Source organism: Rana temporaria, chromosome 9, assembly GCF_905171775.1.
Source record: "Rana temporaria chromosome 9, aRanTem1.1, whole genome shotgun sequence".
NCBI lineage: Eukaryota > Metazoa > Chordata > Amphibia > Anura > Ranidae > Rana > Rana temporaria.
Genome location: NC_053497.1, coordinates 141,028,780 through 141,041,447, shown reverse-complemented (window position 1 = coordinate 141,041,447; position 12,668 = coordinate 141,028,780). Strand labels below are relative to the sequence as shown.

The 12,668-nt window shown below is 45.1% G+C and overlaps 1 protein-coding gene across 1 annotated transcript in view; it reads left to right on the top strand.

The window, feature by feature from the left end:
* Positions 1 to 12,668, top strand: part of LOC120914150 (torsin-1B-like) — a 36,823-nt gene that overhangs the window by 12,863 nt on the left and 11,292 nt on the right. Inside the window, exons 2-3 of the mRNA XM_040324670.1 lie at positions 8,384 to 8,649; positions 11,083 to 11,258. Of these exons, the coding sequence (XP_040180604.1) occupies positions 8,384 to 8,649; positions 11,083 to 11,258 (442 nt within the window). The remainder of the gene's footprint in view (positions 1 to 8,383; positions 8,650 to 11,082; positions 11,259 to 12,668) is intronic.

The window sequence follows — 12,668 nt, the reverse complement described above, 5'->3', positions numbered from 1 at the left end:
TTGATTATTCTAGTGTGCTCACCTGGAGCCGCAGCTTCCCTATCTATCAAAGAGTTATCCAACACTGAATCTTTTAACTGCTTGCCGACCAGCCGCCGGCAGGTCGGCTCGGCTGGGCGAGATCACCTAGATATACGTCATCTCGGCGTTCAGCCAATAGGGGCGCGCGCACCCTCGCCCCGGATGCCGACAAGCATGATCACCGCCGGGCACCCGCGATCGCTCGTTACAGAGCAAGAACCGGGAATAAAGCAATAAACACACAGCTCCCGGTCCTGTCAGGGGGAGAAATGACCTATCGTCTTTTTTTCAAAATTGTTGCTCTATTTTTGTTTATAGTGCAAAAACTAAACGCAGAGGTGATCAAATACCACCAAAAGAAAGCTTTATTTGTGGGAAAAAGGATGCCAATTTTGTTTGGGAGCCACGTCGCGCGACCACGCAATTGTCAGTTAAAGCATCGCAGTGCCGAATCGCAAAAAGTGGCCCAGTCATTGACCAGCTATATGGTCTGGGTCTGAAGTGGTTAAAACTTTCTTTGAAGGATTTCAGATCCTGCAGCTTCAGTCGGCTTCTCCTCCAGTACAGACAGCGGTAAAAATACCACAAGTAATACCTTCCACCAGTGCAGGCCCTTCAGTAACCCCTAGAGAGGAGGCAGAAGAGAAACCTTGACAGCGCAGTGTCCGGTTCCCAAGAATCAGAGGAGGAGGCTCTGGAAGGGGATTCCAGGAAGCCATCCCGATATAAACTCTCATTAGAGTCGATCATCTGTTGGGAGCCATTTATACCACACTAGGTATACAAACGGAGAAGAAGACTCTATCCCTGCATGACCAGATGTATGAGGGATTAGGGGAACAGGAAAATAAGAATTTTCCAGTTCACGAGGTGTTAGTAGAGGCAATAAAAAAAGAATGACAGGAACCGGAAAGAAAACAATTTTTTTTCTAAAGCCTTAAAAAGACGGTTAGCATTCTCAGATGACCCATCATCAATATGGAACAAGATCTCAAACCTAGATGCCGCCTTCTCACAAGCATTTGGAGATATGGGCATTTTATCCGAGGCAATGGATAAAAGGATGGACTCTCTGTTAAAAAAGTAATGGGACTCCACATTGGGAAGTTTAAAGCCAGCAATGGCAGTCACGGTGATGGCCAGAAATGTAGAGTTCTGGCTGAACCAGATCCAGGCACACATTGAGGAAGGAACTGCGAAAGAACAAACCCTATCCTCCTTTCCCACACTGCTACGAGGCATAGAGTATATCGCAGATGCCTCAGCAGAACTGGTATGGATGGCAGCCAGATCATCCGCACTAGCCAACTCTACAAAAAGGGCCCTATGGTTAAAGACATGGCAGGGGGACTGCGCTTCTAAGGCTGGCCTCGACAAAATCCGGGCGCAAAAGTCCAAATTGTGACCTGGCGCCTGGGGAAGCTTAAGCCTGCAGAAGGCCACAAAGCTGCGGCCTCAATTGCCGGCGCGGGGCGCATTCGCCAGGGGCCCGCGCCCACCGGTAATTGAGGCCGCGGCTTTGCAGGCCTTCACCCAAGGAAGCTGAGGCCTGCAGAAGGCCGCGGCCTCAATTACCGGCCAGCGCGATCACGGCAGGCCCGAGCCCGCCAGTAATTGAGGGGCCGGCCGGTAATTGAGGCCGCGGCTTTGCATTCTTCTGCAGGCCTCCGCTTCCTTCTGTGATCTGGGCCATCTTGTGGTGGCCGTTGGCATTACAGATTACATTACATTTACATTACAAGTCGCAAAACGGCAGTTCTAATGTGTTTTTCACCGTTATCACTGCCATCTCCTTCCCTCTAATTAGAACCCCCAAACATAATATATTCTAACACCCTAGAGAATAAAATGGCGGTCGTTGCAATCATTTTTTTTTGTAATATTGTAAACGATAATATTACGCCGAGTAAATTGATACCCAACATGTCACGCTTCAAAATTGCGTCCGCTCGTGGAATGGCGACAAACTTTTACCCTTTAAAATCTCCATAGGCGATGTTAAAGAAATTCTACATGTTGCATGTTTTGAGTTACAGAGGAGGTCTAGGGCTAGAATTATTGCTCTTGCTCTACCAATTGCGGCGATACCTCACATGTGTGGTTTGAATACCGTTTACAAATGCGGGCGCTACTCACGTATGCGTTCGCTTTTGCGTGCGAGCTTGGCGGGACGGGGTGCGTTTTTGGCTCCTAACTTTTTTAGCTGGCTTCTAGATTCCAAGCAAATTTGTCAAACTCTGTTCTAAGGCCAAACTATGCGGGATCCCGTTTACAGGGGACTTGCTATTTGGGCCAGGGTTGGAGAAGGTGCTAGATCGTATAGCGGATAAAAAGAAAGCATTTCTGCTGAAACGCAAAGCAGCCTGGAGTCGGCCACAACAGAACAAAAGGAAACAAAAAGGGGATACGAGACCCCGATATACAGCACCCAAGGCGGATAACCAAAAAAGACCTTGGGTCCAGAAAGGGAATGGCAAAGGAGGGGAGATTTTTTTTATTTATTTATTTTATCCTCCTGAACAAGCCCGCAACAAAAAATTACAATTTAGTCACAGTAGGAGGAAAATTGGGGGCCTTCATCCCGCAATGGGAAAAAATAACCTCCAATTACTTTATTTTGAGAACAATAAGAGATGGATATCACCTGGAATTCTCAAAATCACCCCCAAACAGACTTTACATCACAAAACTTTCATAAAAACAAAGGAAAGGCCAAAGGTTTAATGAGAGCCATAAAGGATCTCCGAAAACAGGAAGCAATCAGAGGTGCCAAAGGAAGAAAAAGGACAAGGCTTTTACTCCCACATATTCGGAGTACAAAAACCCACGGGGAAGGTCAGACCAATCCTAAACCTCAAACCCTTAAATGTATCCATAACTTACAAGAGATTCAGGAAGGATTCAATATACTCAGTGAAGGCCTTATTCCCCCGAAATTGTTTTATGGTTTCCCTAGATTTAAGTGACGCGTATCTACACGTCCCAATATACACAAATTGTCAAATTCCTAAGGTTAGCAATGGAAACAAAGAAAACCATGCACCTTCAATTCCGAGCCTTACCCTTCGGCCTTTCCTCTTCACCCAGAATTTTTAGAAAAGATTTTGGTCGGAAGCCTTGGCACCCTTGCGAGTCCAAGGCATATCCATCATCACCTATCTAGACGATCTTCTCCTTTTCGCAGAGTCTCCAGGAAGATTACAAAAGAACCTCAAAAACAAAGATGTTCCTAAAAAAAAAAAAATCTAGGTTGGCTAATAAATATAGAAAAATCCAACCAAAACCCACTTAAGAGATAAAATACTTGGGATATGTAATAGATTCGAACCAACAAAAAGTATTCCTGCCCAAGGAGAAAATAGAAAAGATCCAAAAAGAAGTAAGCGCAATACAGGCAAACTTATCGTGTACCATCAGAAAGATAATGTCAACGCTGGGGTTATTAACGTCTACGATCCCAGCGGTACAATGGGCAGCCCTACATTTTCGGCCACTGCAAATGTTTCTATTAAAAATATGGGATCACAAGCAGGAGTCCTTGGACACTCAGGTTCTAATACCAGCAAAGGTAAAAGAACCCTATGGTGGTGGAGGACAGTAGAAAATGTAAGCAAAGGACGGCTGTGGACCCTTCCCATTTCCCAGACCCTAACCACAGACGCAAGTGGCGTAGGGTGGGGAGCACATCTAGGCTCCCAGATAACACAACGTTACGTGGGAAAAGGAAGAGAAGATGAGATCATCCAACTGGAAGGAATTGAAGGCCGTAGGGTTTGCACTCCAATCCTTCCAGAAAGAGTTGAAAGGACATCGCTTACAGATCAGGTCCGACAATGCATCAGTCATTGCCTACATAAAGAAACGGGGAGGAACAAGAAGTGGAACCCTGTGGGCGTTGGCAGAGAAAATCCTGAAATGGGGAGAGGAAAACACTCTCTCAGCAGTCCACTTAAAAGGAGATTTACCACTTAAGACCCAGACCATTATGCAGGTAAAGGACCAGGCCACTTTTTGCGATTCGGGACTGCGTCGCTTTAACTGACAATTGCGCGGTCGTGCGACGTGGCTTCCAAACAAAATTAGCGTCCTTTTTTTCCCACAAATAGAGCTTTCTTTTGGTGGTATTTGATCACATCTGCGGTTTTTAATTTCTGCGCTATAAACAAAAATAGAGCGACAATTTTGAAAAAAATGCAATATTTTTTACTTTTTGCTATAATAAATATCCCACAAAAATATAACATTTTTTTCCCCCTCAGTTTAGGCCGATACATATTCTTCTACCTATTTTTGGTAAAAAAAAACGCAATAAGCGTTTATCGGTTGGTTTGCGCAAAATTTATGGCGTTTACAAAATAGGGGATAGTTTTATTGCATTTTTATACATTTTTTTTTTTTTTTTTTTTACTACTACTAATGGTGGCGATCAGTGTTTTTTTTTTTTTCGTGACTGCGACATTATGGTGGACACTTCGGACATTTTTGGGACCATTGTCATTTAAAATGCATTGTTTGTTGTGAAAATGACAATTGCAGTTTGGGAGTTAACCCCTTCAGCGCCCCCTTGTGGTTAAGTGTGACCTCATGTCTGTTTACAACTGTAGGGGGGTGTGGCTGTAGGTGTGACGTTATTGATTGTGTCCCCTATAAAAGGGAACACACGATCGATGACGCCGCCACAGAGAAGAACAGGGAAGCTGTGTTAACACACGGCTCTCCCTGTTCTTCAGCTCCGGGGACCGATTGCGGGACTCCAGTTGCGATCGGGTTACGGAGCTTAGGCAGTTTCGCGCGCCCGCGACCCCACGGCTGGGCTTAAAGAGCCACGTACGTGGATGTGCCCTGCCGTGCCATTCTGCCGACGTATATCGGCGTGAAGGGGTCCTTAAGTGGTTAAAGTCGGCAGCTACAAATACTGCAGCTGCTGAATTTTAAAATAAGGACACTTGCCTGTCCAGGAAGCCTGCAATGTCCTCATCCGAAGCCGATCTGTCCTTTGGCTCCGGGTGGAGGTGCCGGTATCTTCAGTAAGGGAATCGGGAAGTGAAAGGGAAAAAAAAAAAATTATATATATTTTTTTCTTTAAGTTCACTTGGGAGCTGGTCATCAGTGCCCTATGGGAAGCACCACGTCAATGCAATCATGAGATTGCAGACGTGGCGCTTCATTTGCAGGCTTTTAACCCGCCTTGCGGCGCAATGCAAACCGCCGATTAGCTTCCGCCCGTGTAATCACTATGGGCGCTGGGCAGGAGCATTGTTGTTTGCATCGCAGCTGTTACTTCCGGGTTTTGTGAAATAGACAAACCGGAAGTGATGTCACTTCAGCAGATCAGTTCTTTGCATGGCCCGAGCGGAGCTGAAAGCGAGGTAAGAAGACAGAGAGAGCCACACTTACCATGCTAAGATAGTTTGTCCTTGCTAGATCGACCCCACATCCCACTCTGATCACCAATGACTGTCTGTGCAGTGTTCTGTACAATAGTCCTCCGGCTCCAGGCTGTCCACTCCTGATTCAGATGTATTTAGTATTATTTGTGCAAGGCAAGGGGTCCGTGCATGTTCCTGACCTGTATAACCAACACATGCTTCTTGGGCCAACTCTCAGCAGGCTGGTGCTGTGCAATGCATTCACCTGATCTCCCCAGGAAAGGATGGAGAACTACAAATACCAGCATGTTATTGTATATGGCTCCAAGGTGGATGGGTGTCCAGGTGTTTTCCTAGCACTGCAGAGACTTGTAGTCCCATACATGGGAGATTGCATAAACCAAAGTCCTAGCAGAAGATGAAGAACTACAAGTCCCAGCAGGTTATAGCATAGGGCTCCAAGTAAATAAGTGGTCATGCGATGCTGGGACTGTAGTCCCATACATGAGCTATAGCATGAACCTGCAGAACCTAGCAGAGGATGAAGAACTACAAGTCCCAGCAGGTTATAGCATAGGGCTCCAAGTAAATAAGTGGTCATGCGATGCTGGGACTGTAGTCCCATACATGAGCTATAGCATGAACCTGCAGAACCTAGCAGAGGATGAAGAACTACAAGTCCCAGCAGGTTATAGCATATTGCTCCAAAGTGGCTGAGTTTCCATGCGATGCTGGGACTTGCATGAACCAGAGTCTTAGGAGGGAGAGGCTGGAGAACTACAAGTCCCAGCAAGCAATAGTATAGGGCTCCAACATAGATGGGTACACATGTGATGCTGGGACTTGTAGTCCCATACGTGGGCTATAGCATGAACCTGCAGAACCTAGCAGAAGATGAAGAACTACAAGTCCCAGCAAGAAATACTATAGGGCTCCAACATAGATGGGTACACATGTGATGCTGGGACTTGTAGTCCCAAACATGGGCTATAGCATGAACCTGCAGAACCTAGCAGAGGATGAAGAACTACAAGTCCCAGCAGGTTATAGCATATTGCTCCAAAGTGGCAGAGTTTCCATGCCTAAGAGAATTGCATGAACCAGAGTCTTAGGAGGGAGAGAATGGAGAACTACACATCTCAGCAGGCTGGTATGCAATAGGTTAACCTGATCTCTTCAGGAGAGGGTGGAGAACTACAAGTCCAGGCAGGTTATAGTATAGGGCTCCAAGGAGGATGGGTGCCCGTGCGATGCTGGGACTTGTAGTCCCATAATTGGGAATTGCATGCACCAGATTTCTATGATGCTAGTATTGTAGTCCCACTCATACATGGGGAACTAAATCAGCCAGGGACCTAGCAGATTGTAACTTAAAACTCGAAGGATGATAAGTGGTCATGGCTTTATTTTTTCCAATGCTGGGACTTGTAGTAGTGTTGTAAGAAGAAGAGTCTGTCGTCTGGAGGAGCGTGTCTGTCTGCCCTGCCACCCTGTGCTGGTCAGAGGGGGGGTGATTGCTGTGTCCACCACCCCCCTGCCATGTGTATAGTGTAGCACTGTAGCTGACCTGATTGGGGGGGTTGCAGAATGCAGATGTGTGCTATATACAGGTTGCAGATATGTGCGATTTACAGGGTGTAGAATGCAGATTTGTGCGATTTACAGGTTGCAGAATGCAGATGTGTGCTATATACAGGTTGCAGATATGTGCGATCTACAGGTTGTAGAATGCAGATGTATGTGATTTACTAAAAAAAAAATCATTTGTTTGCGCGATCTGTAAGGCTGCGCTATATACCATGATCTGTGATGCTGGGGCTGTATACTCTGTCCTGTGATGCTGGGGCTGTATACTCTGTCCTGTGATGCTGGGGCTGTATACTCTGTCCTGTGATGCTGGGGCTGTATACTTTGTCCTGTGATGCTGGGGCTGTATACTCCTGACACTGAGTGGAATAAGGGGAAAGAGTGGGTGGTTCCTAAAGGGGTGTGGCTTATGAGAAATGGGAGGGGCCAAACATGGCGGCACTTGCGCCCCCTCATCCTAAATCTTCACCAGCCGCCACTGCTAGCACTAAAGACTTTTCATTTCTTGTTACACCATAGGGGCCTGCGGCCCCTGCCTGCAAAAGGCAATTGCTATGGCCTGGCTGAGCCAGCGCCTGGCCTAACTTTAAATGTGCTAGCTGTTCCTGGGAGTTAAGAGAAGCAAGGAAAATGCTGGTGGAGATTGGAGTAGTAACTTGTACATAGTTGTCCCAATTGATATACAATCCACCAATTGATGTACATTGTTGCTGCAATTGATTGATATACAGTCCACCAATTGATGGATATATAATTTGCTGGGCATCTCATAATCCCCTTACCCCATCCAAATTAAATTCCCTAGTAAAACAAAAACACGGACCGTTTTATTGTCTCAAAGTGACTGGGAAGTGAATGTCGGGCTGGGCAGTGTGATAGGTGGGCCACACACATCACTTAGCAGCCCCTACGGGGGGGGGGGGGGGGGGTCCACTTCATAAAGGTTCCACTTCTAACTCATGGGAAACTTAGAACTGGAGGAAACGGCTACATCAGGGATCTTCAAACTACGGCCCTCCAGCTGTTGCAGAACTACACATCCCATGAAGCATTGTAAAACTCTGACATTCACAGACATGACTGAGCATGATGGGAATTGTAGTTCCTGAACAACTGGAGGGCCATAGTTTCAGGACCCCTGGCCTACATCAATGGGGTACTACCCTGCAGGCTTCTTTTAGAAGAAGAAAATGTATAAAACCGAGTCATTATAGGACTTTGGAAGTTCATTTCCTACTGGAGCGCAAAAAAAGATAAACCTGAGAAATTCTCTAAACAGGTGGGAGGAGAAATTAAGTTTATAGGAACAAAGATGTACCTGGAATGTTTTCACAGATTATTATTTTTGCATTTTATTAGCTTGGTAATCCATTGTACATTCCACTGTAACACTTCTTATTTATCAGCTTTTAAGGAAGACTTGGAAAATAAACTGATTGGTCAGCACCTGGCCCGTGATGTCATCTTCCGAGCAGTCAAAGGGTTTATGAACACTAAAAACCCCCAGACGCCCCTGGCTCTATCCCTGCATGGCTGGACCGGCACCGGCAAGAACTTCATCAGCAAAATCATCACAAAGAACATTCATGGGAAGGGGATGAGCAGCAAATTTGTCCATCTTTTTGTGTCAACTTTCCATTTCCCACACGAAAAATTAATTGATCGATACAAGGTGCCCTTACTTTTGTAAATCTCATAAATTGTCACAATTTATAGAACTCCACTTAATAACGCCCTGGTCTTTATAAGGCAGGGTAATGAGTATTTGTTACTGTGTGTGTGTGTGTGTACAGCTGTGACCAAGTTTTGAGAGTGACACAAATATAAATTTTCACAAAGTCTGCTGCTTCAGTGTTTTTAGATCTTGCCCTGAAGTCTTCTTAACAAATGCAGTGGAAATGTATTTTATGGGACTTTTCAATGAATTTCAATTCATCCAATCACTCTTCATAACATTCTGGAGTACAGTGGAACCTCGGATTAAGAGTAGCTTGGTTTGAGAGCAATTATTATTTTTTTTTAATTCCGACTTGGTTTGCGAGTGACTCGCAAGACGAGCAGAATTTAAGCTAAATATCTCTGCAGTACTCCATTTGGACTAAGGTACGGGGTCGCAGGAGCCGAGCAGAGCCTAAATAGGCCTGCAGTACCGCATTTGGCCTGAGGTACGGGGGCGCAGGAGCCGAGCCGAACAGCAACGATCGCCGCAGTTTGGCAATGCTCGGAAATACACACGAAAATACTCAGTTTCCGTGCTTTTCCGATGTTTGCCAAGGTCAGCCGAAGTGTCCTTGGGCCTTTTTGGCTGTTCCTGAGGCTCTCCGGCGCCCCCCCCCCCCCACCCACCTCTGGCCGCATTCGGTATTGCATCCCATTGAAGTCAATGCGGAATGATATATTTTCTTATCCATTGACTTCAATGTATGTGTGTGTATTTATATTAGACTTTGGGGTTCACTTTACAAGTGCAGTTTCACTCTGGACATTCACAAGGACATTTTCTCCAGAGCATAGTGAACAGTTATTTGCCTTCAGTAAATCAACCCCTTTATGTACAGCTATTTATCCTTTAAGGACAAAGTCCTCTGAATCCCTAGTTAATTCAGAGATAAGACCAAAAAGATTTTTCCCATGTGAAAGCATTGTCCAATTTCTTTAATGGGGGGGGGGGGGAAATTACTTGCTAATCCCAGCCAATCGGATAAGTGCCTGAACCTACTGTCAATTTAAGAATGTTGGAACCTCCTTTTTATATTGTTTTAAACATCCAAATTTACTTTATTTGATATAATCAGTCCCGTTGGAAGAATATCCCTATCACAAGGATAGGAATGTCTATTGTAGTGAACATTCAACTGAATCTTCTACATGGGTATTTTTATATTAAACCATAAGATCTCCCTCTATAAAACTTGATGGGTAATAGTTTTGTAAACCTTTCCTCCATGAACCTTAGATCTTTCACACTAAGGCGCTTTCACGCTAGAATAGGCACCTGAAAATTTAGGGAAAACCTATTTCCATTAAAATCTTTGACACTGGGGCAGGGCAGTAAAAAACTTCTGCAAGCAACATCTTTTGGAGCGCTAAAAAAATTGCCTCAAAAGCGCACCTCTCCATTGATTCTTTTGAGTCATGTGACCTTCAAAAAAGCGCACTGCTAACACTTCAAAAGCAATTGAAAAGGGCCCGGTGTTTTAGGGTATGTTTTTACGCGCCTCTGTGTGAAAGGGCTCTTATTGATTTAGTTACATTTTCTCTGCAGTCTCTCTTCCACCATTTGTGTTTTGGAGCTCAAAACGAAGCTGGCCTTTCTTCACACTCCCACCCCCCCCCCTTTTTTTTGTTTTTTTAAATGTAGCTGTTTATTTAGAAAATGTTAACAGTTTACAAAAATGGCATAGAAGAACAGATATTCCACATGTAAGGAAAGGACATGGCTATAGTAGAGATTATCCAGTGGCATAGAAATATACGCATACAGTTCACTATGGATTCCATAGAAACCTTAGTACCCATTGTAAGGTTAGGTTCACACTACTGCAATCCGATTTCAGTGGGATTATGCGACTGAGTTGCGTTTTGGATGTGGTTTGCATATTCTGTTGGGCCAAAATGCACCGTTAATCACACCAAAGTAGGTACAATAACTTTTTCCAAAATCACGCCACACAGGGCACACTGATGTGAACGGGCACCATTGAAAATAATGTGATTTGGGAGTAAATAAAAAGAAAAGTGGTCCAGAGGTAAAAACATGCCCTATATTGTGTTGCAGTAAATCAGTGGATGATAGGATATGAAATTTCCTGGATAGTCACATGATGATACAGATGTCAGGGCTCTGAAGCTTTTTTTTGTTTTTTTTTTGTTTTTTTTTTTGTTCTGAGCAGAAGTGCTAACTGAAAGTTGCCATGAACTAGTATAATATCTAAGCACATTGGGATGGACAGAAAAGGCTTGTATTCATTATGAAAAGGGAAATGCGTGAAAAGGTGAACTTGGCCTTTAAGGGTCTTTAGATGACTGCATTCTATAACTATGTATACGGTAATTTGTTTTATACAGTCCTATGTTAATACCAAGGTCCTCTTCCATCATTCAGGATCAGATACAGTCATGGATTCGTGGAAACGTCACCAAATGTCCTCGATCCATATTCATATTTGATGAGATGGACAAGATGCATAAAGGACTTATTGACACAATCAAGCCGTTCCTGGACTTTCATGAGCAGTTAGATGGCGTGTCGTACCGTAAAGCTATCTTCATTTTCCTCAGGTACCAAGGAAAGGAAAAAATCACTTCCTACTGTGTATTTTAAGTTTATGTGCGATTATCTACTTAAAGTGGAGTTCCACCCTGAAAAAAAAAGTTCATTAAGAAAATTTGCCAGAAATAGCGGTTGCTATGCGGAAGTTCCTAATCTGCCTCTTCCTAGTCCTTGGCAGGTCTTCTTCCTCGTCCTACTCGCGGTTTGTTCTGGTCAATGGGGCGCGCTGCCTTCTGGGAACTGTGTGTATCCCAGAGAGCAGCCGGCCCATTCACAAAGCGTGACTTGCGCATACGCAGTAGGAAACAGGCAGTAAAGCTGCAAGGCTTCACTGCCTGTTTCCCTTAGTGAGGATGGTGGTGTGGGGACCTGCCGCGATCGAGGGATCAGCCTCGGGGGGGGGGGGGGGCGCCAGGGGAATGATTTTGCAGGCGCCTAGGACAGGTAAGTGTCCTTATTAAGTCAGCAGCTGCAGTGTTTGTAGCTGCTGACTTTAATAAATAAATAAAAAAAACCTGCTTTAAAGCAGATCAAAAGTCAAAGCTTGGCTATTTAGGTCCATTCTTTTACCACAATGCTGTGTCAAAACATATATACTGTACTTGAAGAGGAATTTCAGTGTTATTTTCTAATACATTTTTTGTCAGCAACTATAAACTGTAGCTGCTGACTTATAAAGATCAGGTACTTACTAGTGCCTGGGGTCCAGCACTGTGTCCCTGCAGCTGGCACTTCTTACCACTGTGGGTCCCTGGAGCTGCGGGAGGGAGGCAGCTGTGGCCTCCTGAGGAACAGCAGCTGGCTTCCCATTGCACATGTGTAATCTCGCATGGTTCTTTTTGAATGGATGGCCCTGCAGCCTATTGGCTGTCTCAGAAACTGCATAAGGGGAAAACCAGTATGTGGACTCTGCTCCCCTCTGCGACTGCTTCCCATGTGAGTTGAGTTTTAGAGGTAACTGATGTTCCATCAGGGGCCCCCTCCTGGGAGTTTGAGCTTAGTTGCTAACTACCCTCAGATCATGCAACATGTACTTGCAAGAGGGGGGTTGGTGCCAAGGGGAAGGAGAGCATTTGGAGACTGTGAGTTCAGAGATGGCTTGGTGGACATTTAGACTGGATGCATGGGGGGCTTTGGGTGCAGAGATGTTGAGGCTGTGATGAAGTGGAGGATGCAAGGGCAGCTGAGGCTGTGGATACTCTGAAGGCCTAAAAGAAAGGGAGAATGCAGGTGCAGTGAAGTTGCATTAGATGGATGGAGCCAAGGAGTAGCAGAGGCTGTGGGTGCAGTGGAATCTCAGCCTCTTGGGGTAGCAGTGGCCACTCTGCGATTGTCCCTGGCCTGGCCTGTCCCGATACGGATACTAGTATCGATACCGAGCATTTGCCCGAGTACTTGTAAACAAAAAAAAAATGTTA